Here is a 27,045-nt window from a genome sequence, read left to right as displayed (position 1 = left end):
ATCTAAATCCAACTACCGTTACTATAACTGTTGCTTGATTGCATTTTTAGCAAAGACTTCTTCCAACTCGTTTTCATTGTTTGCAGCAATCACTTACATCAGTTATGTGAATGCGTGTTGACTGTTGACTGTTGAGTGAGTGAACCCGTGGGGCGAAACTATGAATTCATCAACATCATTTGTCAATGATTTTCAGCTCTCACATCCGTTTAAAATTGTGCGCATTACGGTAAAAAATTAATTTGATCGTGTGTACAATAATGTAATAAGATGTTCAGAAGAATCGAGCATTGTACACAGAAATGAAACCAATTCTGCCCAGTCCAAGAAATGTACGTGTGCGTGTTGCTGTCAAGATTTTCACACGCCTCAGCAGTATAATTCAAATTCTAGCGCTCGGCAGCAGCGAGTAATTGAACGAATTTCTTTTTTTTTTCTTTCCTTGTACGCTTTGTTGTAACATTTTCTGTTTTGGAAATGAGTTGTACAATATATCCAGCATTCAGCAAATTGTAGCATTTTTCAATAGAAAGAGAAAATATAGCACTGCTAAATATTCATGACTACACGTCTTCCGTATAGTAGATACGGACGAATAAGTGCATATCGTTTCGAGGATATGCCTTAAGCTAGAAATCGCGAAAGTAACGTAAACGTCTAGTAAAGTAGAACGTCAACTTTGGGTAGCAATATTTTTTCCGAATTTAGTAGTATAATAGTTACTCGTCGTCTAATAGTCAATTTTCGTGATGTCGCGCCAAGAACTTTGTGCGACCGAAAAAGAAACCCGAATACCTGATTATTTACCCGACTTATTGACACAAGCGTCAGCGTGTAGTCGTCTTTGGAAGTCGACTCGAAAGTCGGCAGTTCGTCAAATAGGCAGCAGAGCTACACTACGCGACAGTGAGCTCATTTATAGTTTCACCTTGACTCGGTCTTGCAAGAGACTTGTGCTGGCCTACATGTTGTGGGTTTTCGCTGTGGGTTTTCGCTGCTGGTCTCCCCCCCCCCCCTCAAGTTGAGAAAACCCTAAGAGGTTGCGCCAGCTTGTAAGCGCTCAGTCGTCGAGTTGGGCTGCTAGTGAGCAGACGTTCCATTCTCTCTGCGGTTGTTCTCCTTCGTAATTCGTTTCTCGCCAACTTAACTGCACCTTCGCTCGACTGAGCCTTAGGCTTGTATTTGACTAGTCGGTATTTTTTTCGTTTCCTTCGGTGTTATTACGCAGGAGTCCTTGCTGGTAGTTCGCATTCCCCTCGAATGTTTGACATTACTTCACAGTCATCGAACCAAGACACCAATTTATCCCGTGGCGCTATTTGCCTCTAATGCTGTCTGGATGTGCCTCTCTGCAAGGTACGTTGACTTTGGCAGCAGCCGACTCGAAATATCCATATATACTACTACTACGTTATTATTAAAAAAGTGTAAACACTTGTACACATACTGCATGGTCCGTCTAGCATGCACGCACAGCTTGGCAAAGGACTTATTTTTAATCTATGCGAGCCGAGAAAGAGAGAGAGAGAGAGAGAGAGCCCGCGACTCCACACACAAAAAAAATAGAATAAAATAAAATAAAAAAGGGCTCGCTAGCTTGCTCTATCTAAATTTGTGCGTTGCCTCAATGTTAGCAATATAATATGAACAGGAAACCTACACTTCAGCTTCATTCCAAGACACCGCGAAGCCTTGGAATTGGCAAAGATTTATTTTTTTGGCTTGTACACGGGAAATGTTTACGAGATTTTTTCAAAATTATTTGTCCGATAATAATCTGCGGATATGGCGACACTGTGACGACGAGTCCATTTTTATTCAGGAAAAAAACACAAAGGGATGTGGAGGAATTGACTTTTTGTGATAATCTTTAATATCTGAAATGGCGAATGGCATATCAGAGAAATTACGTGCACGCATCTCAAAACCAGTTTGAATTATCTGAAAATCGCTGAACATCAGACTTTTCTAAAATATTCTTATGGATTAATGAAATCACATGCGAAACAATTTTCTCTTCCGTTATCTAAAAAAAAAAAAAAAACAAAAAAAACATCGCAGTTGAAATTTCTTTTCTGTTTCCCAAAAACTGTCTATTTCTACTCTCTTTCTCTTCTTCAATCATTTCAGCTATTTAAAAACCAAATTACGTGTAACGTTTGAACCAGGCAGTTGCCAGAGTTGCCTGATAATCCGGAAGTAACTTGTTTTTACCACTAATCGCACGTCTTATTATCTACTGGATGGCTTGCGCCAGCAGTTATTATATAAGTAATTAATGTTTGTTGAAACCCCTCTCTTGGTATACCAGTGATTAAGCATTTTGAAATCATCAAGCGTCGTCTCAATCATGATAGGTCTTTAAACTCTGCCGAGAGAGGGGAAAGTACTTGAAAACGAAAGACAATCACGATTTCAGTTCTACTTGTTTACCTGAAAATCCAGTTTTTTAGAAAGAAAAAAGTAGTTTTGTTTTTTGTTTTTGTTTTTAGTTTTTTTGGCTTTTACCGTATGACATGTGACTCGACACACAGCATCGCCCAAACCGTTAGTATACCTAACTCTATGAGAAAACTGTTCCTCATAGTTTTCTCCAAAGGAAATAATAGAAAGAGATGAAATGACCCGCCGTAGAAGAAATTCAGGTTTTCACCCCGCAAGATTGGGAGGGTATACCATTGATTCAAGTTTGTTTCCTTATGACTTTTACTCTGGCTGCTGCTAGATGCGCCAAATTAATAATATACGTAGCAGAGTTTCTATTTTCTAACTTGTAATCTTCTTTTTGTAAAGAAGCGCTGCCAAACTAGACAAATTCACTGGTGGTAATGTTGTAGATCCGGGTTTAGATTTTTTGGAATTTTCTCGTTCGAAACTGACCACGCGAGGAAACAAAATTCCGAAGAGGCTAATGCCTGGTGTTTCTTTTACAGTTCTTTTTTTTTTTTTTCTTTTTTCTTTCGAATAGGATGAACTCGAAAATGAACAGTCATTTTCGACCAAAAACACATTCTAGTTATGTGTACTTTCTGTTTTCTCTACAATCCGTGCAGGCGAGTTCTTGTTTTTCTCGTGCCAACTATTTCTATGATTTTTAAATTTTTTTGTAACAATAAGATACGGTTTCTCTCGCCTAAGGAACAGACAGAATAGGTAATAAGACGTCGTCATCAGACTGTTGCACCATTGGACTTTGTGGCCTTGCAGCTGACGAACTGTATAGGGCTGGCAGCATTGTATTTTACACTGTTATCGTGTGACCAAATACGTGCGAGGGGTACCACCTAGCTCTCATCACCAACCAGCCCCAAAACCTTTAGATTATTCCTTTAAAGAAGCTAAACATTCTTTCGCTAAATTCGTGACTGCCATTTTCTTTTCTTTTTCGCAAGAGAGGGACGACCTTAAAGCAAATGTCCGAGTCATTGCGACATCGCAATTACCTAGTGTAATGATGGATACAAGGAACTTATTTCTACCGAGTGGAACGGCCACAGTCTGTTGTTTGGCACTGGTACACCTTGAAGGACGCGGCGCAGTGCTAGGCACACCGTGCCGTGCGGTATAGCGCTCCATCGCAAAGGCCCCTTTCTAGGATATACACTTCCGAATGTTTCAGGGACATTTGTCGGATTGAACGAAAATAATGCTTCTCTAACCTTGGGCATCGTGTGTGTGCCTGAAAGTGATTTGGTCTTCAGTCACGATTTTCCTTTTTAGCCCCTCGAGAGAAAAAAGGAAAAAAGAAACAAAAATATCGTGTGAGGGAGAGACAGCACAATGTGATGACCTGTTGGCTACGTCATCCCTTCTCTCAATGAAGAAGATATCGTGCTTATTTTCAAAGGGTTTCTAAGACATCGACGCCTTCATTTGAATTATCGCCGGCGTCCATTTTGTCCTTCAGGTTTTTAAAGAATATTTGAACCCACACAACGTGGGCGTGAGAGTGTCTTGATTTATTGTATTAGCATCAAGTTATATAGAGTTCTTCCACTGTTATTTGATTACACTATTGTTTTGTGGTGCCGGAAGTAGCCAATCATACAAACCGTTTGAACGAAAAAAATAACTAAAAAAAAAATAAAGGGGGGAAAAACCTTAAAACGATTATTTGGTAAGATAATTATTGTTGGGTTTCGGTCGTGATTGGGAAGCAATTTTGGTATGTGACCAGATCTCACGTGTTGTGCTATTTCGATGAAAAAATGAACGAATCAAGTCCGACCTTGGTCTTGGATTGTTTGCCACTGTGTGTGTACCTTGGGTTTGTTGAACTAATTTCTATAAAATTATATGACAGTTCAAACACCTGACGGGGGCTGTATATATATAAATGTACGTATATTTTTGGGAAGATTATAAGATGCTATCTGCCTCAAGCTAGCAAAGAGTTAAAAACAAGGCTATTCCATTCATTTAAAGCATTCACAGTCTAACCTTCTTTTGGGCTCTGAGAGGAAACACTTTATTCGACCAGGTATAACTTTTTATAAACACCCTGGAGGGCATCGAATTACCAAATTTCCAGGCGGCAGAAGAAGAAAAAGATGACGAAAATTGTAGTAAGGGCGCCGGATAATAATCTAGCATGCAAGTCTGAAAAAGGAGGTCTGAACTGGGCAAAAGTTTTTTTTTTGTTTTTTTTTTATTTCTAGCTGTGCGATGCTCTCCAGACAAAAGCGCATTTGCCTGCCCCGGAGCAACGACGCCGATCCGCCGCCAGGGTTTTTTTTTCCTTCCATGTCGTTTTTATATCTTTTTTTCTTCTTCTTCTTTCTTTGTGGAATTGAAAAATGTCAAGGTCTAAACACAGGAGGCAATGGCACACGGTTGAATCATCCACTTCGATTAATCTGGAACTTGGTGGTGCAGCTCCTCGTTTTTACGACTCCTTATTTACTACTTCGCTCGCATTAAAACATGTAGCAAAAGTTTTTTAGAGAGTACACACAGAGGAAGGTGGTCGTCGTGAACTTGACTATACCCACAATATTATTTCAAAATATTCCGAAAGTCAAGATTTAAAAAATTGAGAATGGTATTTTCAGACAGAGACAGGGCAAGAGTTTCTTTAAGATGTCAGCGCCCTTTTATTTCTCGCGACGATTATGCGGGAAGGAATTAATTCTTCTTTTCAAAAGGAATACCAAATAGATTAGTCACTGATTTTGATTTTTCACGTTCGGGGAAAACCCATTGTTGAATAATCATTTGTCGTTGACTCGTTGTCGTCGGAGATGAATTTAAAATCCAAATACATCTCGACATTTTGATGAGAATTTCAACACGGAAAACCGCTAGAACTTGTTTAGACTGTTGACCAAACGACTTTATTTGGCATTGGCTTGATACCGGGAGTCGTTTTTTTTTTCTTTTTCTTTTTGTCTTTATTTGTTAAATTCTCTCATTATTACTCCTTTAGCTTTGGCGAAGTTCCCATTATGGAAATGGCTTCCTGTCGTTCGAACGGGTTCTATAACAACTGTCGGTATTCGAATGACGATTTCTTAGCTGCAGGACAAGGCTAAAAAGGTGTATGGTATGGAGCTGTTGTTGTTGCTGCTAGAGCTTAGCAACCACTTTCTCTTCAGTCTCGATACAACTCCCTTTTTTATTTTCCCTCTCTGGAAAATGAGGGCTGTTCAGGGTCTCCTCTTCAAGAAAAGAAAATAAGAAAAAAGAAGCTTTTATTTAATAATGTATAAATATATTTTTTTTCTTTTCTGGGAGGATTTTCTCTTGTTTAAAACATTCCTCTGTACGTCCTGAGAGGGAAACTCATTTCGTATTGTCTCGTTTAAGTTTCCTTTTGCGGTCCATTCTTTCCAGTTGACTGTTCTGTCTGTTCATCGTCACTCTGTTGTCTTTTATGTTTGTTTTTTTCTTCTTTGACTATTTTCAAGGCTAAAATCGTTTTCATTCAGTTCAGCGGTCTACCGACTCACAAGCATTGACCTAACAATTTTGACACCAACTCAGGCGAGTCTGTTTACATATTCCGATTATTTAGTAAGTTCCGTTTTCCTTGGAAAATTATTTCACTGACGCAAACTCTGGCATCTTCTATTCATACCTGAGACTCTTTTTTTGGATGGACCAACTTTTGCCTGGGGGTGCTTGAAAAGAGTCATAATTCACTCAAATGCAGGTAGAGTTGGGTCCGTCCCTTCCTTGTGATCCCTAGACCAGAGACTCTATAGACGAAAGAGCTTTGCTATGTAGCTGAGTAGTACATTTCACGTTGTCTATATATCGGAGTTGCAGCGCTTGCTTTCCCTCAATGGCAGAGCGCCGATGACCTCTTTTCAAAAGCCAAAAAGGTCAAACATCCCAAGGAATATTCATCACCTCTTAAAAACTGCCTACCTATAAGAGACCCGGTATCGACTTTGAATTGTTGTGTTTTTATACCGATGCCCAGTGACCCACTTGAGCCCCCCCTTGGCCCACTGCACCGTGTGTTCCTTGTTGCCTTTTGTTTTCTAACAGATGATAGAAATGTGAGCCACTCCAATGAGAAAATCCCGTCTTACAAAAAAATAGATATATATAATGGTGGTGGGGACTCGGTGGTGAATTTCGGCGGTTGGCGGAACGGTGAAGGAGGATTCCGTGCGGTCGCCGGGCGACGCTCGACTGACTTTAATTCGGGCGGAGAGCGTCGCGATATTCTCGAGAGTCATTAAGAAGAAGGCCACTTGTAAGAAAAAGGAAGGCGAGAGAGATGGGGGGGTTTGGGAGAGACACAGTTTTAGAAAAATAGAAATTTAAAAAAAAAAGCCAAACAGAAATCAAATCGGCTCTCTGATGTGGCCGCACAAGGAGTCGGGAAATTCATTCAAGTAGTTACAAGGTTGCGCTGCTGACGTCGGTTTCTTGATTTATCATTTCCCAACTTGTCATTTCAAGAATTTTGTGGCCTCGTCGTCGCAGCAGTTGACACAAAAGACTTTTTCTTTCTTTTCTTTGATTTCTTTTGTGCGGGGTGCGCGTTTAAAAGGTGGATTTCAATCGATTGTTGTTTCGGGGTTAGTTACGTTTCATAGTGTTTTGATTTCGTTTTGGATTGCGATTGTTTTTGTTGTTTTTTTTTTCTCTGTGCCGCTGGCGCGTCGCCGCCGGAATGCTGGGAAAAAAACGGTAAGCGCCGTTGGTGCTTGGTGCTGGAAAACTGATAACTAGGGCTGCCTTCGATTATTTTGGACGGGGCCAAACTCGCAGTGGTTCTTCTTCTTCTTCTTCTCCAATGGCAGCCAAGGCTAGTTCTTGTTTCTTGATGTGTGAAGAACACGGATGATTCGCACGATGCGCATGTCGTCAGGAATGGCCTCGAGTCAAAGAGGAAGAAGTATGACCAGCAGAAGGGGGGGGGGAGGGAGAGCATTCAAACCAGGTCCAACAACAATATGTATGCATCAGAAAAAGCCAACAACCTTCAGAAGGATGCCGTCGTGAATCAAAAGGCAAAAGGGGTGGTGTTACTGCTGACGTAGAGGAGAGACGCAACCTTGAAGTCGGGAAAACGTTGGCTTTGCGGTCGCTAGCAAAACAACTTGGCGTCTATCTACCTGGTTTCAACACCGGAAACAGCGGCCGTGGTGGCGGCGGTGGCGGGTGACCGAAAAGACGTCCAACAATTCTGCTCGCGACTATTTGCGTTCCATCGGGGTAATTTACACGGTGGTTCTTCTCTTTGTTCGACTTGATGTGATGAGCGTCTTCGGTTGAGCAATGTTTTTTCTCAGTTGACCAATTGGTGAGTTTTAGAGCTGTCGTTTACGAAAACAAGTCAACGGGAAAAGAATAGAAAGTGCGAGTCTCTCTCTCTCTCTCTCTCTCTCTTTTGGGTAGGGATTGGAGTCTATCCTCTCAGGTAGTCCACGCCCCATAGACTTGTTGGGGGGAATTTTCTGTTATGGCGTGGCCAGCAGAAGAGAAAGCGGCTCTTGTTTTCTACTTCATCTTCTTTTTCTTTCATCTTTCGGCCTCATTTTCTTTGGCGTGCTGGCCACTACAATTGTAAAAACTAAAAACAACAGAAAAACTACTATACAACACAAATCACAGCGTCATTTCAAGTCTAAATTGGCCAATAGTTTGAACAAACAATTGCGCCTTCAAGGATAGATTATAGAAGAACAGCAGAACAGCAGATATTTCCTTTCGCTCGATATTATCTGACGGTCAGTCTCGCTGTCTCAGGGCGGCCGTGTGGTTCGAGTTTTTTGTTGCTCCGTCATCATCTTTTTCGGACTCGCATGTTAACGTTACCATGCCCTAGTGAAAGTTACGTTGATCCGAGAAATATGTGGGCGCCACACATCGCGTTTTTTCGTCGATGTAACGTGATGATAAGGTGAGAACTTCTCAATTTTAAATGACCAGACTGAAATTCATTCCGACCGTCATTATGTGGAATGAGATACGAATTGACTATAGTCTTATATAACAAGGTAGGCAGTAGGCTATATGGTATAAGAAGAATATATACGTGTTTCCCTACTTTTCGCTTTGCTTTCCTACCTGGAATGTCCCAAAAGTAGGTTGAGGTTGAAGATTTCGCCCAAACGAAACAGGATGCTCTCCCCTGAAAAAACCTATAGTGAATCGCTGCTGCTGTTCTCTTCTTCTCGTTTCTTTTTTTTTTCTTTTTCTTTTTCTTTTCTTTCTTTAGACGCCTGTGTCCAGATGGCTGATGTTGCGTGCGATAACAACTCGAATTGTTGCTTTCACTTCCTACTACTCTTCACTCTAAAACTCTAAAACACATTTACTATTGTTGTTGCTCCTCTTTCGGGTTTTTTTTTTGTCTTCTTTTCTTTTTTAAAGAAGAAGAAAGAGCGAAAAAACCTGTTGTAGAAAGTGTTCGTTTTAATGACTCCGTGTTTCAAACTTAATCAAGCGTCGACGTTCCTCGTCAGCCAAGAACCGGCCTAATACTATGTTATCTGCAAGATTATCTAATTGTTTTTCTAACGATTGTTCAAATACTCCCGTACCGATACGTGATGCTTACTGGATACATTTATCTATAGTCCTGGACTCCTGGCCGACAGCAGTGTCAATTTTCTGTTGTTCTCGAAATCAGGTTAGGGTGGAGTAAACTTATAATGTAATTCGTTTTCTTTTCATGAATTTAATTTGGGGTCAAAGTATTGATTACTGTCGCCATTCCCTTATTTTTGTTTTGCTCGCACAAGTGAATAGTAGCACTTTGTAACAACGGGGTGGTGCTCGCGAGCGAACGTCGAATCACACAATGGAATATTGTCATATCTTGAACTGTGTAATGGGTTTCGTTCACGACAACTCCCCAACGTTGGTGTGTCGAGTCGCTCAGTTCAGGACGTGGCACGGACTGGTGATGTCGTCTCCGTCAGCTCTCGCGTCCAACGAGTGCCACGGCTGTGTGACTGTGACCAGTCGCTTTATAAACCCCCACTCATTCTGTATAGGTCCGTCCAAGCCCAACAGTATAGTGTTTGTTTACCTGCTCGATTGATCAATACTACACTGGTTACTACACTCTAGCTGCTATATGTGTGCCTCGTTCACTCGGGTAAGCCGGTCTAGTAGACACACATGACAAGTTTCGTGGAAATGGAATAGAAAATTGAAAAGGGACTTTCTCTCCCGTTAGAGGTTTCAGGACAGCTCGGCTAATGCCAAACCGGCAAACCCACATACTGATAAAGTTTTCCTGCTAAACATTTGACTTGTTTTTTTAAACTGTTGTTCGAATTTCATAAAGATATTCGATTAAAACTATTGCTGAATTAAAAATTTGTAATTTTCAAATTTAATCAAAATAACAACATTTTTTAAATTTGATTTGAACAGGAGCTTGAGGCATTGTGAATTTCTTCAAGACAGCTGATACTATTACACCGTCAACGCAGCGCTGCTTTTTAATCGCCAACCAATATGGCCGTCATGTTATCTTACTTCAAGCCGAGCGCCATGTTTTTCCACCGGCGGATGCTCATCAGAGCCTCGCTGTTCCTCAACTTTTGTGTCTTGACTTACGTGGCCTTGCAAGCGGCCCAAAACAGTGGCAATGGTGGCGGCAGTGGCTCGGGCGGAGGCGGTGGTGCTGGCGGGCTCAACCCCATCTACTCGGACAATGTCAACTTGCCGTCCGGCGTTCAAATCGTTTACAACAGCAACGCCGAGACGGAAACGGCCGTCAGAGAAGCTCCGGCCTCCACCAACGTCCTCCTCTCGTCATCTCCGTCTCAGTTCTCCACGGTGGAGATCGAAACGGAGGCCAGTTCGACGACCAGCGGCGACCAGCAACTGCCGGTCAGCAGCACTCTAACGGAGACAACGGACCCCCCTCGCCCGTCCGACCTGGGCATCGACTGCCAGGATCGCGAGCGGCATTTCAGCTACTCCCAACGCGGATCCTACTGGATCCTCAACCACTACGTGCCTGCCGAGAAAGCCTACCACTGCAACGAGTCCATCACGTACACGACTCACGGTGACATCACCTTCCTGGACAACATCGTTCCGCTCACCCGACGCTGGGACGGCCCGCTGTCGGTGGCCGTCTACACGCCGGGAAGCGACTACGAGTCGGCCATTCGCAGCATGGCCTACTTGCGCCAGTGTACGGGACCCGACATTCGACAACGAGTTTCCTTCCATCTCGTCCTGGATGAGCGCCACTTCCCCACCGTTTTGCGCAAACTCCACTCGCAGCAAGGGCCGCCGACCACACGATCACCGCTACAAACGTCGGCCGTCAACGGTCTCTCCACCGCTACGCCCGAGACGCAGGACAACAAGCGAGTCGTCATGGTAACTCTTGATTCATTGTTACGAGCTCCTGCCATGCAGTTTGTGCAGTTAGACGCCGACTGTTAGATAATATGAAAAGAATAACGAGAATAACACAACACGGATAAACTCTCTTTTCTTCTCGTTTCTTCTGCCATGCGAACGCTTGAGCTCGGGACAGGTTAGACCTTTGTGTTCAATTAGTTATTAACCGTTTCTCTCAATGCTGGCGTTCAGTTCGCACGTACAGCACTTGCAGCACGGTGGGAGCCGAGAGCGTGAAGTCAATTCCATTAACAATCGGGGTGTCGCTTGTGCTGCCCGGCCGGCATTGCAACCGACAGCAGCCACCCAAAGTTGCGTGTATAAAATTTCAAGATGTGGGGCGGTCAAACCATAGAAATTCATCGGAAACTGTGCCGAGAGAACCAGTCGAACACGACTTTATTACAAGGGGGAAAAAGCTAATTTCAATGCGCATGTGAGAAAATCTGAAAAAAATAGGATAATGTTTCATCACGCTTGAAATGTGAGCAAAAGGACGCCCACCAGGCCACCACTATGTGTAATGGGTAGACTCGCATATCACGATTGAAACCAGCGTCATTTGCGACTGTGTTAGATTTTGAACTTTTTTTCCCGGAATGCACGTAGCTATATAGTTCTATATACTGGCACGCTCTTACAAATCGGATTGAGTTTCTAGTAGGCCACATTGTTGTTTCAGATGACCAGCAGTTCTATAAAGCGCCGTGCAAGACTCTCTCGTCGGTCTGCGATTTCATGACTGGGCACATTTGATTCATCTCGTGAATGTAGATCTAAACCGTCTTCTAGTTTCCTTTTTCCTCGTTGGCACTCGTTCTGATTTCCATAACACACATACAAATGACGCCAATCCGTCAAACCAATAAAACAGAGAATAATCAGGTGGAAATTGGAGAACTTTCGAGGAAATTCCTTCTCACGTCGCTTGTTCATTTGATGATGTTCTCCGTCTGTGTTCCACTTGATGAATTCATCATAAAATTTTCTCCGTAATTTTGTCAGGCTCGTTCTTCCAACGGACAAGCTGTTCTCCGCGTCCGGCGCTCCTCGGATTCAGGATCATCGAATCAAGCCAGGGAAACGACGATGGGGTCGAACAATGTGGAACTGGACAGCGACGGGCTACCGATCGTCGACTGTGACCAACCGGCCCCTTGGTCAACGCCACCGCAGAAAACATTCAAACAGGTTAGAATCATCTCATTATTAGTTGTCGGATGGCTGGAAAAATCCTTGGAATTTTTGGCCACTTCCGAGACTCATTGTGGTTGTTGGCTTGTTGCGTATTCCAAAAAACGCGGGAAGTGGTTAGTCTTGTTTTTGTTTGTTTGGTTTTTTATCGTCAACGTGTCACCACCGTGAAACGCATATAATTTCCATTTTTTTGCTTCACGCTTCTCTGATTTCTGAACAAATACCGTAACAAATAAAGAGACAGATTGTTGACTTTTTGGCTTTTCTTTTATTTTCTTTTCTTAAAAAAAATAGACGATGAATCTGACATACCCGGTGAACCTTTTACGGAACGTTGCTCGGCAGAATGCCCCAACCCACTACATCTTGGCGTCGGATGCCGAATTGTATCCAAGTCTGGATATGGTACGACTTTTCTTTGACATGTTGCGTCGCAACGAGTCGGTTCTCCACCTGGGTCGCCCCAAAGTCTTTGTCCTGCCAATCTTCGAAGTCTATCGCAATCAGACCGTGCCATCATCAAAGACTGAACTGGTAATTCACTTAATTTTGATTTTTTCTTTCTATACTAAAGATTTTGAATTCAAATTTTAATAGTTTATTTTGGTAGAAACAGCGTAATATTGAATATTATTAGTTTAAAAGCTAGTTGAATGAGATTTCTTTCAAAACCAAATTCTAGTAACCATGTTTGAATCACCATTTCATGTAAAAATAAGAAATAACTAGATATAGGGCCGAATATTGAGCATATAACCTAGTTCCTCAAAAAAAAACCGCACTATACCATCTGAACTAAACTCCAAATAGGTTGAGAAACTTAAGGCCGGACTAGCGGTTCCGTTCCACCAGAAAGTCTGCTCGTATTGCCACTCTGTTCCGAAATCGAAAGAATGGTTGGTGGCCAACGTCACAGATGGCCTGCACGTCTTCCACATTGCCAAGCGACACAAGCCTTACCAGCGCTGGGAGCCCATCTACATCGGCACACAGGACGATCCGCTCTACGACGAGCGACTCACGTGGGAAGGCAAAAGCGATAAAATGACGCAGGTACATTTTTGATCGTGATCAGCACTTGCCTTGAGGCTGCTGGTTAGATTTCCGTGACGCCGATATATTCATCGTTGTTTTTTGTTTTTCTTTCGGTTGATTCTTCAAAGGGTTACGCGTTGTGTGTGCTGGACTACGACTTTATGATATTGGACAACGCCTTCTTGGTGCATCGACCCGGTGTTAAAATACCTCGTCGGGAGCCACTGCGGGATGCCATGGCTAAGAAACAGTCGGCCATCATCAGATCGGCGATCTACCGAGAGCTCAAAGTCCTTTACGGCCAAAACAGCAACTGCGTCCTATAAATTGGGTTGTGTGTGTGTGTGGTGTCATTCATTTATTTGGATTGTTGTACATAAGGGAATTTGGCATCGAAGTTTTCCTTTTTTTTAAGATTTTGATGCCAGAACTGGCCAACTATCCCTACGTTTTGCTTTTTCACGTTTTCTATTTTTCATAATGCAAAAAACAAAAAAATAACAAAAAAAAAAGACAAAAAAGCTTATGTTCATCTGTTTGAATTAAAGGCGCTGTGTGACGAAGGATTTAATGGGTTGCTCAAAAGGAAAACAAGTTACAATCCAGCCAATAAATGCTGAGTTTTGCGCCGTTACGTCCTGACAATGATTTCTGTTTACTTGCCTTGAGAAATTGATATCGGTGCGCAAAACAATTTGCTGTTTACTACATAATAAAATGATCGAGGGGCTGAAACCTTACCTTAGGCCTACCCGGTGCCTTTTCAAATATTTGAGGAATCTTATTAAAAACGTAAAGGAAATAATTGAAATACGCCACGCAGCGAAATTATTTCATACAGTGCGACTGAAGGTGTGTGATTACTGTGATGTCAAGCCATGAAATATATTTATCAGCGAAGGTTTTTCTCTCTGACAAAAATAAATCTACTTTTAACTCGATTTGTCTGTGAAAGAAAAAAATGATGCATGTTTCTTTTCTTTTTTTTTTAAATTTTTATTTCGCACACTGTATATATATTCTCCGTACGACTGCGTTTGTCATTCCGGTTATGCTGAAAGTCTGCCTTGTTTGTACACGGGAATATATTTGTTAAACGGATACACGCTAAGATGGTGCTGAGTGCATTAGCAACTACGACAAGGAAATTTTCCCTCGACGGCTGTCTATAACACGGCACATTGCCTTATACCTGTTTTTTAAAGATTTTTTTTTAGAACTAGTTTGATGAATAAAACTAAAAATCTTGGAAAGAAAATAATATCTCACCAGGGTGACAGTTTTGTGTGATCCATGAGCTCATCGAAAGTTCGCGTTCCTGAATAAATTTATCAATAGAATTATTTGAAGGTCTTAAAAAAATAATTGGAAAACATTATAAATTTACCATCAATACTGCTAATACATCCGTAGACAGCTAGATCAGCCAGATTTGGAACATCGCCCCCAAGAAAGGGCGTGCCTTTTTCGTCGACAGTTTTCAAAAAATAGTTGACTTCATTGTACAAAGATTGACGGGCGTCGTCTAATATATTGTGTCGCTTTTTCAAGCGCTTTCCAATCAAATACATGACTGCCGCACCCACGTAAATCACCATTTGTCTCTCCCATGAAGAAAAAATGCGCTCCCAATCGCCGTTCTAAAAAACAAATCAATGAACATCGTTAAGAATTTTATAAACATGCACCAAGGATTACCTTGGAAAACATGTTGAAGGCTTCTAATGATTCTTCCCAAGTTCGGTAGATATTCGGTGAAATACTATCAACCAAAGCAATGTGTAATTAATATTTTCCAGAAACAAAGAGTGCATTATGTGATTACGTGTGCATCAAAACGTCGTCGCTCCATTTACGCCACTTGCGTTCTTCCCTAAAGTCAATGTTTAAAGCATTATGTAATGTATGTATACTTTTTTTTTAAATTTCATCAAAAGAGGAGCACTTAATCTTTGGCCAAAATGTTAATGGTTATAAAAAGTTAATTACATTATGCTTTCCTTGCTTCGTCCAGTAGACTCATTGTCACCAAACATTAAGAAATACCGATTCATTATTTCGGAGCCTTTTTTGCCGTTAGTATCTTGAAAGTCAACTTGAGGATAATACTTGACAACTGTGGTTAGGTCTTGGTCAGGGTCAACCAAATGAGAGGCCAAAGATGATATAATCATACTGCTGTCATTGAGTTGCTATAAAAGAATTACTAATCATTAGTTTGCAGTGCAAAATGTTTAAACACATAGAAGATTGAGTTAAAAGGTTACCTGATAACCTTCTTCCACTTTCACAACAACAATTGGAACTTTTTTGTATGCAGACCAGTTCAGTTGTTTTTTCGTAACTGGGTTTACCTCAACCACATCATATGATAGACCAGCAAAATCCAAATAGGCACGGACTTTCTTGCAGAAAGGACACCTAAGAAGCCAAAGATATTTTGAAATTTATAGAATAAATACAAAATATCTATTCTTTTATACGGCTCATATTGAAATAATGTCAGTTGCAAGTTGCTGGTATCTTTGTTGCCCTCTACCTGCAGAAAAATATTTTACAAAAAAAAAAAATACAAAACAATCACTGATTATGTAACATTTTTTTTCAAATACCTTTTTTGCAATGAAATCCACAGGGGGAGGCTCCAAGAACAAAAGCTTGTTTTCAGAATCCACATTTGCAATAGGAACCATCTTATTTCTGACATTTTTGTTGTACCAATATGACAGTCCGATAACAGCTCCAAAACCAAATCCAATCATTAACAGCTTTATTTTGCTGGAACCTTTCCTTCCATTATCTGATTTTGATTCAGATTGGGAGTTTTGTTGACTGTACGATCTTCTGAATTTATTTGCGTATCCAACGTTGTTTTGAGTATACGATATTGACAGCAGCGGAGAGTTTCGTTTCGAATTTTCAAGAAACACTAAGCAGCTAAGTGGATTGGAACTTAAACTCCGATAGCTACCAAGTTTACTAAACTTGCTCAATTTTTCAAAGTAACCATGCATTGGTCGCAAGGCAATGTTATTAACGCAAGAAGAGAAAAACATAGCTGTAATAAAATTCAAATTACAATAATACAAATTATCCTAGTATTTACTGGTGTCTGGTGACCGGTGTAGTCAGTGTTTTAGCAGACGAAGCATTGCAATCGTTAATCGATTGAAACATCGATAAACACGATACAATGTGCAATAATACTTGGCTAACGTCCGAAGTTGCCAGTTCGATTTTGATATTTAATCAAAATTTTTGACAACTACACAGGCAGAGCAATAGATGCCTGGTCGGTTCATGGCTGTGTTGGCTTCCCTATCCCGGTTTTAGGGTAAACGTATCCCCGATTTTCAGACATTTTAGGGCGGAGCTTGTCAGAATTGTGAGGTAGAAACTGGAAACAGAGCCATCTAGGCTCTCAAAAGTAGCTGAGCGTAGTAGCTGACACACTCACTAGAGCGCTCATTCCAGTTTCCAAATCGGACCACGTTTACCCTGAAACCGGGATAGGGAAGCCAACACAGCCGAGAACCGACACACAGGCTGCTTTTCGAACAAATAAATTGATAACTAAATAACTTTTTAATGTAGAACTGTCGGGTTTCTTTTAAAAAGAAGACATACATTAATTCTTTTTTTGCTAATGGGTTTTCTGACACTCTTAGAGTTTTATACTATGAGAAAAATAAAAAGTGCTGAGAGGCCCAAAAAAAACTTTTTGCCGTTTTTTTTTCTTTTTGCTATAACTCCTGTTGGGGAAGTCGTATACTTTTAAAAATTTTTTATGATCAATCTGGGTGTTGTCTTTCATCTTTGGTGTAAAAGGCTTGATTTGTTTTGGTCTGTAAAGGGTCTAACTAGCAAAACGCCAACTTACCCCACCTGCCAACTAGCCCCCTCTCCCCAATTATATGACACTCCTTGGGTGTAATGGTCAGGGGTTTCGGGTTAATCCAATAAGTTGTGCTGGTTCGAGTTGGCATTTGTGGAACTGCATACAAGAGTGTACCTATTTGTTAAAGTTAATCATGAATGACCGGACATTGTTTTTCTCATAATATGAACAATATGACTGATATAACAATATATGAACAATATTTATTATGTTCATATTGTTCACTGGGACACGAAGCTGTTTAGTTTGAATGATGGCCAGAAACAAGAGAGAATAGCAGTAATCGTACGCGGATGCCAAACAGGGTAGGCGATATCTCTAAGTCCATAAAATGATGAGAAACATTCTAATAGTTTGCATGAATTGCAGCCCTAAAATGCTAGGCACTCCTCCAGTTGAGAACTCTACAGGTCGGACACAAATGATCGCCACACTTGAAATGCTTGACGAATGGAAAGTTAAGAAAATGGTGGTTGGAATGGGCTTCGATACGACATCAAGTAATTCTGGTATTGGACTGGGGTGCTGTTCTTTAATGGAGATACAACTTAAAAGGCCTCTACTATGGTGCGCTTGCCGTCATAATTCCTACGAGATCCATATCAAACACGCTTGGCAGTCATTAAGAGGAGAAAGATCTTACCCAGAGGAAGTGTTGTTAAAGAAAATTCAAGCTAACTGGGGCAATATGGATCGTGACACAAACAACTTGACTCTCTTCGAATGGCCTACAGACAAGAATTGTGATCTCTGGCACCAAGCTCGTACAGTTAGGAAACGGACCCAGGATTGCACATTTAAAGATACGTTTCCCAGAGAGGATTACAGAGAGCTGATAGAACTTACTCTGATTTACCTCGGAGGATCTCTTCCGCATCGCAATTTTTATCTACGAAAACCAGGTACGATCCATCATGCTCGATTCATGAGTAAGGCAATTTATCTGTTGAAAATGGAACTCATGTCGGAGAGAATTGATTTAACAGTAGAAGAGAGACGAGAAATTAATCAGATGGCGGTTTTCATAAGTCTTTTTTATGCGCGACTTTTTCTGCGATCTCGCATTGCCGTATTTGCTCCGACTGATGATCTACAACTTATTGGTAAAATTATGTTGTTTCGTGAACAAAATGAAACCATTGCAAACGCTGTGGTACTATCCGTTACCCGTCATTGTTGGTATTTGACTGAAGAGTTGGTTGTCCTCTCTTTATTCAATGAACAACCTGGAACTTTTACTCGGGAATAAATTACTAGAAAATTGTTAAGTACTCCACGTCTATCTCATTTTGAAATTGGGAAGCCTACATTTCCGAAAATTGAAACAAATACTCCCCCTATGCTGCTCGATCTCATTGGTCGTTGCTCTTGGCTTTTATTTTCATTAAATGGGCTTAACCAAAGTCAAGACTGGATGCAACTCCCAAGCCTATATTGGAATCAGATGACGGACTATCGGACAGTTAGAGACTTTTGTTTAAATATCGGAATAGTTAACGACTGTGCCAAGCGTGGAATAAAAAAAGTAGAAGAATTTGCAGCGATAACTCCAAATGAAGCGCAATTTCAATATCTTTTACAATGTGAATGTATTAAGGATATCTACCAGTTCTGAATCTGTCACTATCTGGATTCGAACAATCTTCAATGATTTGTCAAATTGTAGATTTAACAACCTACATTCATTCTTTTCAGCCTAAGGGGAGGAATCAGGTTACAGAAGTGTTGCCACAGATAAATTAGTTACTAACTTACCAACACAGATGACAGACTAAATAAGTTCTTCTTTTTAACATACTCTTTGAGCAGGGTGTTGTCTGATTCCGAATGAACTTGATGCAGAAGTCTAGAAGACAAATTTCTGTGCAGCCCCTTCCATGATTCTTGTTATCAACTTCCTCTAGTAGTCAGGCTTTAGTCTACTGGAGGTAGATTGTTGTTTTGATATCCAAATAATGGTTAAAAAAATCTCTTCCTTCTGGGTCACTGGGTGTGCTGACGAAATTAACTTTATCAGTGTTTCCTAAACAAAAGAAAAGTTGTAGGACTAGAAATTAAACAAGATTAAGAGTAGAAATTTAAATTCTTTCCACGACAATAATTAATAACTTTAGCTCTGTGAGAATCAAATCGTTGACTACAAGTTAAGCTGTCAAATTTTTAACAACAAACCTGTTTCACTCCTATTGCCGCTGGGCGGCACCATAGGGTCGGTGGCACCGATGGTTCGGCGTTACAACGCTAGAGATAGGGAAAAAAGCTGGCACGCACTCCCACCGAAGGGTCGGGTTCCACGGCGGAGACCATGTTGCACTAGCTGCCATCTTGAAAAATAAAGAAAGGAAGAGGATAAGAAAAATTTTCCTTTAGAACCTGTGAAGTGACATCTATCGTTAAAGCGAAAAAGTTAATGGGAGGTCTCCGCAAATGGAGTGGCTAATTGGTCAGAAAATTGGTTTACCATGATTCTATTCTGTATCTAGCGTTACTTAAATGGTATCAGAAACCATAAGGATAACTTTCTCAGGGGATGCGAAAGACCAAAATCTTACATTTCAAGACTTTCAAGACACATCGCTAAGCTAAGACTGCGAAATAGCGACATTGTTTTTCCGAATTGAAAGAGCATGTTAAAATTGGGGATATGGGAACATTTTTTTAGGGAAAAGATACAGTATCTCACTTTTTAAATAGAAACAGAAATAAAACATTAGTTGGTTCGCTAAACAGTCTGGAATTTGTTTTAAAAGGAATACGAGTAACTTGAGCCCCGGTCAAATCCGGGGAACTTTAGTGTAGCGTAAAGTCGGACACTTTTTCTATTCGCTTTTCTGTAGCCTAATACCACGATCTGCCCATAATAGATTTTATCGTGGGAAATCTGCCCAGTCAGTAGATTCCCTACCTTACTTTAAGATTGCGTCATCACGGCGATGCTATAGACATCTGGTGGTGATGCGGTGCGTCATGGTTGGGTCATCAAAGATTGCGTCATCACAGCGATGCTACAGACATCTGGTGGTGATTTGCGACTGACCAATCACAGCGTGTTCGCATTGTGACATGAATAAGCTCCTCCCCCAAATGTTCGTGACAGGCACAGGCTCCTTCCCCGAAAGGTTAGTGACAGGCACAGGCTCCTCCCCCAAAAGCTTGTTCTTTTATTATATATGGATTAAAGATTCGGCTCAATCTAAGCTATTGCCCACGCAATCAAAACAGAAATATTTTCTGTGATTCATGGTATCGTAACAATTTTAGGTACCATACCTCCAAAATTACAAAAACGTACTTAAGACATGACTAAGAGAAAGATAAACATATTGGCAACGGCGAGATTCGAACTCGCGCCTCCGAAGTGACAGGTGCCTTAACCCCGCTCGGCCAAGCAACCGTTATAAAGTTCTATTTACTAATTTAAAGTAGTAGGTAAAATAATAATTAAACTTGACATGGTGTAAGATTCAAATTTCAAAAGAAAAAATATATTAGTTCAAAAATAACTCAAAGTCTTTCCAATACAGAAGAATGTGCAGTCGTGCACATTATAACATACATAATTTTTTAAACCGTAAGTGGTGCACAGCTTTTTATGGAAACCGTGAGCGAACAGTTGTTTTCTTTATTTTAGGCCCTTTTGCAAACCGAATACAAAACAAGCAAGATTTTTTTAAAGAGGGGGTAATAAAATATGGTCAAATCGAATGTAAGTTTTGAATACGGTACGCATCTTTGCACGCATGTCAAATCTCCTCAAAAATCAGATTTGTAACGCCCCTTTCCCAGTTTTCTTCTTTGCGTGGCTCAGAAACAACGTGCCAGAAGCGATCGGCAGCGACAATCAAACAGACCGTGAATGCTATCTGTATTCTGCGTGAATGAATAACGACTGTCTAATGTCAACAGTTTAATGTTCCAAGCGCGTCTGGTGTCTCTCGTATCAAGATTTAATGACTGAAAGAAAAACAAATTTATAAAAAATTCTACAGAACACATTCACAAGAGAGCAATTTGTTAGGGACTTTTGGGCAGATAAAAATTAATACAAATACAGTTAACAAGAAATGGATTCAAATTTCTGTAACCTTTACACTTTAATTTATAAGTGAAAAATTACTTGATCAACGTTAGTCTTTCTTCTCTGAAGATTTAATTTGACTTTCCAATGTGAATAACTTTGTAAACAAAAAATTTGTTAGTGAATTACGAGACTAGCTTGCAGAAGACCTCTGCCGATGAGGCGACAAGCAATCAAAAGGTGGAAGACATCACTCATTAAGTTTTTACCGATCAAAGCAAGAACCGAATTTGATTTTTAAAGACGACCCATTTTGCAATGCCTCGATATCTCACCAAAAGCTACGAAATCGGGTGTAAAAACACCAGCAGACATGGAAAGGAACGTTAACGTTATTATAATTCCACCTGTTTGCTTGTCTAATATAATCAATTAATAACTTATCTACATTTACAGAAGTCGCCACCTCCGCCCATTTGTAAACGAATTCTTAACTTTTGCCTATAATCCCCTCAGTGTCTACGATCTCAGTTTAACGTGCACTAAAATAGAAAAAAGGGTGAGGTTAATATCAACTAATAACTGAAAGTTGAGCACAATAAAATTCAGTTAATTGAAGTCGTCGTCAAGGTTGCGCACTAACCTTGATTCTAGCGGTAACGGTAGCCGTTGGTATGCACTCTTGTTGGGAGAGGCTTGCCCATCCTTTGTCACTGTCAGTCCCCACAGTGGTCCCACAGTTGTTCATCCGAAGTCAAGGAGGTAGTTGGTGACGTCCCTGTCCTATACGCATCTGAAGGAGAAACAAAACAGAGATTCAATCAACATGTGTCAGAAATATGAAGGGCTCTGCTTTTAACAAAAAAATAAGGATCATAATCTCAACCAATATATGGTGGTTTTGGTTTCGTTAAGTCAGCGATAACATTGCTGAAAATAATTTATAACGTCATTTATATGAGTTACCATTAAAAACTAATTTGGTTCGTTTTTTTAAAAACTTGCTTCTCAAATCCCTCAGGCATGTTGTTAGCAGTACGACATGAGATCCTAGCGTGCTTTGAATACTGTGATCGTCGTAAGCGGATAATTGTTTCGGATTGCCCACCATTTCGTTGGCGGAGGCCTTCTGGGTAGGCAGGGCAAGCGGGTTGTTGTAGTTGTAGTAAAAGTAAGGGTTGGTCCAGGTGGTTGGTTGCTGGGCTGAGGACGTCGAACCGTAGGCCGTCAAGGACACAAAGAGCATAACAATCTAAATAGGTGAATTCAGTGAGCGATTGAAACAATTGCATTCACGAAAAAAACTATCATAATAAACAAGCGACGTGTTTTTTTTTCTACCGTTTGCTTCATGGTAGCGAGGGCTATGACAGTGCGATGCTTGAAGTGGATTGTAGATTTGGCGACGAATGATGGAAAACTGAGGAAATTTTCGTCTTTTATATAGTGCGGATTTTACATTGCTGTGTGGTTGCCTTCGGGGTAGTTTGCTATTTAATCGGGAAATCAAATCAACTGAAAGTGAAGAAGTTCTCGTTTTTGCTCGTACTCATTCAACTCATTTGCAAAATAAAATGGATAAACTGATTTCCTTATGCCCTTGTGAATTCAATAATTCTTGAATGTGTCCACACCCAATTTATTTTATATGGAACAAAAATTATTCAAATTTAACTGAATGGATCGGCCCTTTTAAGGGACGCATGAAGTTGTGTACTGGTCGATACATCTTCTGTTGTCATAGTCTGCAGTTCTCGTGACCTGTCTGATCTTCGTGTTTTCTGTTCAGTATATCGCTGTCACTATCATTTGTTGATAGCCTTGACGAATCAAATTTTTTTTCTTTTTCGGATAACCAGCTGAATGTCACGAAATTTGTTGGCTTCTATATCAGCAGCAGGAGAGCGCCCATTTAAATGAGGATTACTTTCTTTAAATTCGTATCATGATCATAGATTCTCATTGATGGAAAATATTGTGTGCCTTGTACGAATAGTTTCATTAATAACGATGGATCAATAAGAAGAAGGCAAGAAAAATTGGGAGGATAGAGTTTTATTTTTGGTTAATTTACAGCGGGAGTTTGTCTGATGAATGAATTATGGGAGCCGAAAGTAACTTGTAGACCACTTGTCGTTTTCTTGAGTTTTGCCTATTTAGAAACAAGAAATACCTTATGACTATTTTTTTAATGGCGCCGGTAATTCTGAACTTATAATGATATCTTTCTCGATAAGAGATACGAATAACATTGCTTTACACTTCCATATTGAAAACTATGGTATTCGCATGTGAAGTTGATGGAGACGAGTGAATGTTGAAATATTTCCAACTGTTTTGGGTTATCTCTACCGGGAACTCTTTCCCTGTGTGTGCAGGAGTTAATGATTGTTTAGTGTAGGTGGTTGAGTATGAAGAATTCAGGTTCTTGCCGAATTAATTAAAACCAGAAAAGAAGTTTAAAGAGTTATCGAATTGAATATCGCGCTGATTAACCCAAGGTTATTCAAAAACAACTTTTCCTTTTCGCCTCATTATATAGTCATTCCATTCCATCTTCAACATCACCCCCCACTTTATTAGCTCATTTCCATCTTTTGGTTTTTCAAACTCCTTTTTTGAAATTGATGTCTGCTGTTTTTTCACAAACCTAAGGTGTCGTCTAAATCAACATTTTGCATTATCTATAGCTATAGCGCCAAATAGCTGTTGCCAGCAGAATGGTGGTAATCTACGTACAACAATCCTTTTCCTGCTGGCTGGGACGCTTTTGTTTTGACAGGAAGATGCTTGAATAATTAATTATTATTTCATAACAATTCATTTTATAAATAATAATAATAACCGATAATTTGTACTTCCGCTGAGACTGGGTCTCAGACGTATTTTTCGAACTGATTGCCGCGTTAGCTATTTCGTTTATTGATAGAACTGTTTAGAAATAGGATCGTGAATCGATCCAGATTGAGTCTTTTTATTGACATTATCTTGACATCTGTCTAAAGGTGCTCGAACGACCCCTTCAGATTTTGCTTTTATAGTTATCAAATATTTGTTTTTTTTTTCACTCCTACAATATTCTTGAGAAAATGCAGCTAATAAAATGGTTGTCCTTTTATTATTTATCGTAGGATGTCACTGGTCCGCCTCACATCACCTTCCACTCATCAAGCACACAACTTCCCAGATCATCTCAAAGTAAGTCTAACACCGATATTGGTTAAAAGTAGGTCTTTCTCATTTTTATTGCTTCAAGATCGTTTGGGATTGTGTCGTGACTCTTGAAACACACAACTTTGATTCTCCTTTGGTTCCGCCTCTGATCGTAAGGATCCAAAATACTCGGAACTTCGCGTTTCGATTTTATCAGAATTCTCTTTTTTAAGCCGTGTGCTATTTGGGAAGAAATCGCTGCCACAATTTGTTTTTGATTGATTGAGCGATTAAAATGTATCGAAAATGTGCTGGGGTAGTAAAAGCTAGTAGTACACTGTACAAGGGCACGGGGTCTTTGGGTAATAGAAATTTCTGACTGGCAATTTTTTTTTAAATCAAACTTTTGGCTGGTGCGTTTCTTCTAACAGTAGATTATGATATCTGCTGGCGTTCTGTTATCAATGAGTAACAATTGTGACATCTTTTTGCAATTTTTTATAATTCCGAATCCAAGAACTTTTATTATTCAACAGGTGTATAGTGTTAGGTACTGAGGAAAGGTAGACTACAGTAGCTAGATATTAAAGTCAATAAAAAATTAACCCAGGTGATTTTTGTGGAAAAACACTAAACAGTGGGTGTGGGCTGTCTTGCAATATCAAAACCCATTCTATTTATGATATTTCTGAACTTATTGTTCGATATCTTCTTCGAGTAGCCGGCCAACAAAATGAGTATAGAGCAAATCATTATCACAAAGTACTCCTTCTAGTAAGAGAAGTCGAATTTGATTGCCTTTGACAAGCTCCAGGGTGGATTGAAGCGAAAATGTTTGATATAGTGTGACTTCTGCGAACGCTGTTCCAACCTTTGTCCAATCCGCTGTGGCAGTCTTGACTTGCAATTGGATTCGGGCTAGGGCATTTCCTTCACTAATGCCAGATAAAGCAAATGAGTATTTGCCGGATTTAGGAGCGACAAATATTCCGGAAGTACTCATTGCATTTCCCAAGTTCAGTTTCAGTATTTCGAATGGAATAGCGGTATTAACAGCCCCGTAGGATGTCCGTCTTTGGGCGTAAAAATGAATGGGTGACGTTTTAACGTCAAAGTAGCCAATCATTTTTTGAAAACCTAACCGACATAAAAATCAACAACAAATTAGGCTACAAATTTTTACTTGGGAATAAAAAAGTATTAAATTTTTATTCTGTACCTGCATCGGTGGTTGGCTTCGTGAAATCACAGTAGACGTTGTCAACCGTTTTGTTGCCCATGACTGTAAAAAATCCGCTTTTCCGGTGTCCAATTTTATGCAGATCGTCACAAGATTTGGGCATTCGACCGATGCTAGAAGCAGCGCTGTCTGTGGATGGAAATCAAAAAGTAGCCTAATTAAAAAATGTATCTTCCTGAAACGATATGTTCAACTAAAATTATGAATCGTACTGTTCATCTCATTTTTCAAGGTTTCGAATGTGGCCATAACAGTAGCAAGAAGTTGGGAATATCCTGAGAAATTATCGAATTATGACGAAAGTTGCGTTGTCTTTATTTTCAAATGTATGCAATATGGTATTTTACCTTTCAACTCATTTTTTAAACCTTCGACAGTAGCATGCGTTTCGTCTAAGCGTTGCCTAGTGTTTGTTAAATCATCTTTCGTATCTGTAAATCGATTCATAGCGGGTACAAAAATCGAAAGATGTAGTCGAATTTTCTCTTATTAATTGTCTTGCAGAAGTAAAAATTACTTTTCAATTCCTTCTTTACGCTTTCGACGGTAGTGTGCGTTTCAGACAAATCGGATTTTGTAGCTGAAAATTAAAACTTTAAATTTGATTTCCTTCCCACTTAAAATGTACAACTTACTTTTGAGATCTCTCAGGCATGCTGTTAAGAGTACGACGTGAGAGCTTAATGTGTTTTGGATACTGTGATCGTCGTAATTAGTGAATGTTTACGAATTGATTTCCGTCTCGTCGGTCGAGATCTTTTGGAGAGCCACGATTGGTGGAGTGTTGATGTTGGAGTAGAAATAATAGGGGTTGGTCCAGGTGGTGGGTAGCTGAGCAGAGGCCATTAAAACAAAGGCCGTCAAAGAGACAAATAACATAGCAATCTAAACATACGATTTAATGAGTAATACGAATATCGAAATTTAAGTGTATAAGCGATTTTGACTCACCGCGTGTTTCATGGCGATTTGAGATGCTTGTGTCGGGATTGAAGAATAAGCGTCAAATGCTGCTTGATAATCCAAAAGATGGGTCGTCCTTTATATAGTGCGGTTTTCGCTCCGTTCAACGATTCCTTATAAGTAATTTTGTTGTTTAAATTGAAAATGAAAATCATCTGAAAGTCTTCTATCGGAATTGGATGAAGGTCACGTATTTTATTTCATGGATGACCGTGAAGATTCGTATCGAAGTTGACTCGGAATGGAAACATTTTATTTGTTTTCACTGATGGCCTTGTGCTCATGAACGCCCGTGAACTGATCCACACCCAATTTGCAAAAGATGGTAGGAAGAAAATTGTTGTTGTTCTAATTTTCTGGTAAGCTAGTCCCCAAGTTTTGCTCAAGAACGTCTTCAGTAGTTGAAAAAAGTAGTTAGATTTTGCTGTTTTTTAATTGATCGAAGCTGGTTCTCATATCTGATTGTATTATTTGTTTCAACGTGTCGCCAAACTTATTTCATTATTCGTCATCGGTCTAGACAAAGCACCTTATTCCCATTTTGGACATTTTGTTGAAATTCACGAAATCCAATCAAGCTGCTGAATCAGCAAACAAGTGAATGCAGAAGCGCTGTAAAACTTGACGACTTCTGTTATAAGCTCTTTTTTTAACTTGATTATGAGAAAGTGGATTATTAAAGAAATCATTCCGATTTATTGATAAAAGATT

General features: G+C 40.1%; 3 protein-coding genes across 5 annotated transcripts; 1 reads left to right on the top strand and 2 right to left on the bottom strand.

The window, feature by feature from the left end:
- Positions 1-925: 925 nt before the first annotated feature.
- On the top strand, positions 926-14,199 carry LOC124198549. 3 transcript variants are annotated; one of them, XM_046594426.1, is made up of 6 exons: positions 926-1,356; positions 9,844-10,806; positions 11,836-12,021; positions 12,322-12,561; positions 12,838-13,080; positions 13,191-14,199. In XM_046594426.1, the coding sequence occupies exons 2-6, from the start codon at positions 9,928-9,930 to the stop codon at positions 13,386-13,388; spliced, it is 1,746 nt and encodes a 581-aa protein (XP_046450382.1). In that variant the 5' UTR covers positions 926-1,356; positions 9,844-9,927; the 3' UTR covers positions 13,389-14,199. The 3 variants fall into 3 exon arrangements, with proteins under 3 accessions (XP_046450382.1, XP_046450384.1, XP_046450383.1); XM_046594428.1 differs by lacking the exon at positions 926-1,356 and adding an exon at positions 7,999-8,359; XM_046594427.1 differs by lacking the exon at positions 926-1,356 and adding an exon at positions 9,311-9,562.
- LOC124198550 (prostaglandin E synthase 2-like) lies at positions 14,130-16,270 on the bottom strand. Its single transcript, XM_046594429.1, has 9 exons — positions 15,675-16,270; positions 15,546-15,601; positions 15,330-15,483; positions 15,052-15,254; positions 14,888-14,935; positions 14,761-14,824; positions 14,450-14,702; positions 14,332-14,380; positions 14,130-14,254 (listed from the first exon to the last, which is right to left on the bottom strand). Exons 1-9 carry the CDS (start codon positions 16,116-16,118, stop codon positions 14,197-14,199), a joined length of 1,329 nt encoding a protein of 442 aa, XP_046450385.1. The 5' UTR covers positions 16,119-16,270; the 3' UTR covers positions 14,130-14,196.
- An 8,344-nt stretch (positions 16,271-24,614) lies between these two features.
- On the bottom strand, positions 24,615-26,396 carry LOC124196565. The gene is made up of 7 exons (XM_046591694.1): positions 26,323-26,396; positions 26,007-26,256; positions 25,889-25,951; positions 25,719-25,802; positions 25,584-25,646; positions 25,351-25,500; positions 24,615-25,268 (listed from the first exon to the last, which is right to left on the bottom strand). The coding sequence occupies exons 5-7, from the start codon at positions 25,618-25,620 to the stop codon at positions 24,826-24,828; spliced, it is 630 nt and encodes a 209-aa protein (XP_046447650.1). The 5' UTR covers positions 25,621-25,646; positions 25,719-25,802; positions 25,889-25,951; positions 26,007-26,256; positions 26,323-26,396; the 3' UTR covers positions 24,615-24,825.
- Between the last annotated feature and the right edge of the window lie 649 nt (positions 26,397-27,045).

Source organism: Daphnia pulex, chromosome 7 (genome assembly GCF_021134715.1).
Source record: "Daphnia pulex isolate KAP4 chromosome 7, ASM2113471v1".
In the NCBI taxonomy this organism is placed as follows: Eukaryota; Metazoa; Arthropoda; class Branchiopoda; order Diplostraca; family Daphniidae; genus Daphnia; species Daphnia pulex.
Note: the sequence above shows the minus strand (reverse complement) of the source record. Positions and strands in the feature narration are given on the sequence as shown.

Excerpts from the sequence above, each read along its gene's own strand:
- LOC124198550 (XM_046594429.1), bottom strand. The coding sequence starts at position 16,118 with ATGTTTTTCTCTTCTTGCGTTAATAACATTGCCTTGCGACCAATGCAT. Across the intron at positions 15,255-15,329 it reads AAGTGGAAGAAGGTTATCAG|CAACTCAATGACAGCAGTAT; the intron begins GTAACCTTTTAA and ends ATTCTTTTATAG. Across the intron at positions 14,703-14,760 it reads CCTTCAACATGTTTTCCAAG|AACGGCGATTGGGAGCGCAT; the intron begins GTAATCCTTGGT and ends TTTGTTTTTTAG.
- LOC124196565 (XM_046591694.1), bottom strand. The coding sequence starts at position 25,620 with ATGGCCACATTCGAAACCTTGAAAAATGAGATGAACA. Across the intron at positions 25,501-25,583 it reads CTTGAAAAATGAGATGAACA|ACAGCGCTGCTTCTAGCATC; the intron begins GTACGATTCATA and ends TTCCATCCACAG. Across the intron at positions 25,269-25,350 it reads GAAGCCAACCACCGATGCAG|GTTTTCAAAAAATGATTGGC; the intron begins GTACAGAATAAA and ends TATGTCGGTTAG.
- LOC124198549 (XM_046594426.1), top strand. The coding sequence starts at position 9,928 with ATGGCCGTCATGTTATCTTACTTCAAGCCGAGCGCCATGTTTTTCCAC. Across the intron at positions 10,807-11,835 it reads ACAACAAGCGAGTCGTCATG|GCTCGTTCTTCCAACGGACA; the intron begins GTAACTCTTGAT and ends TAATTTTGTCAG. Across the intron at positions 12,022-12,321 it reads CGCAGAAAACATTCAAACAG|ACGATGAATCTGACATACCC; the intron begins GTTAGAATCATC and ends TAAAAAAAATAG.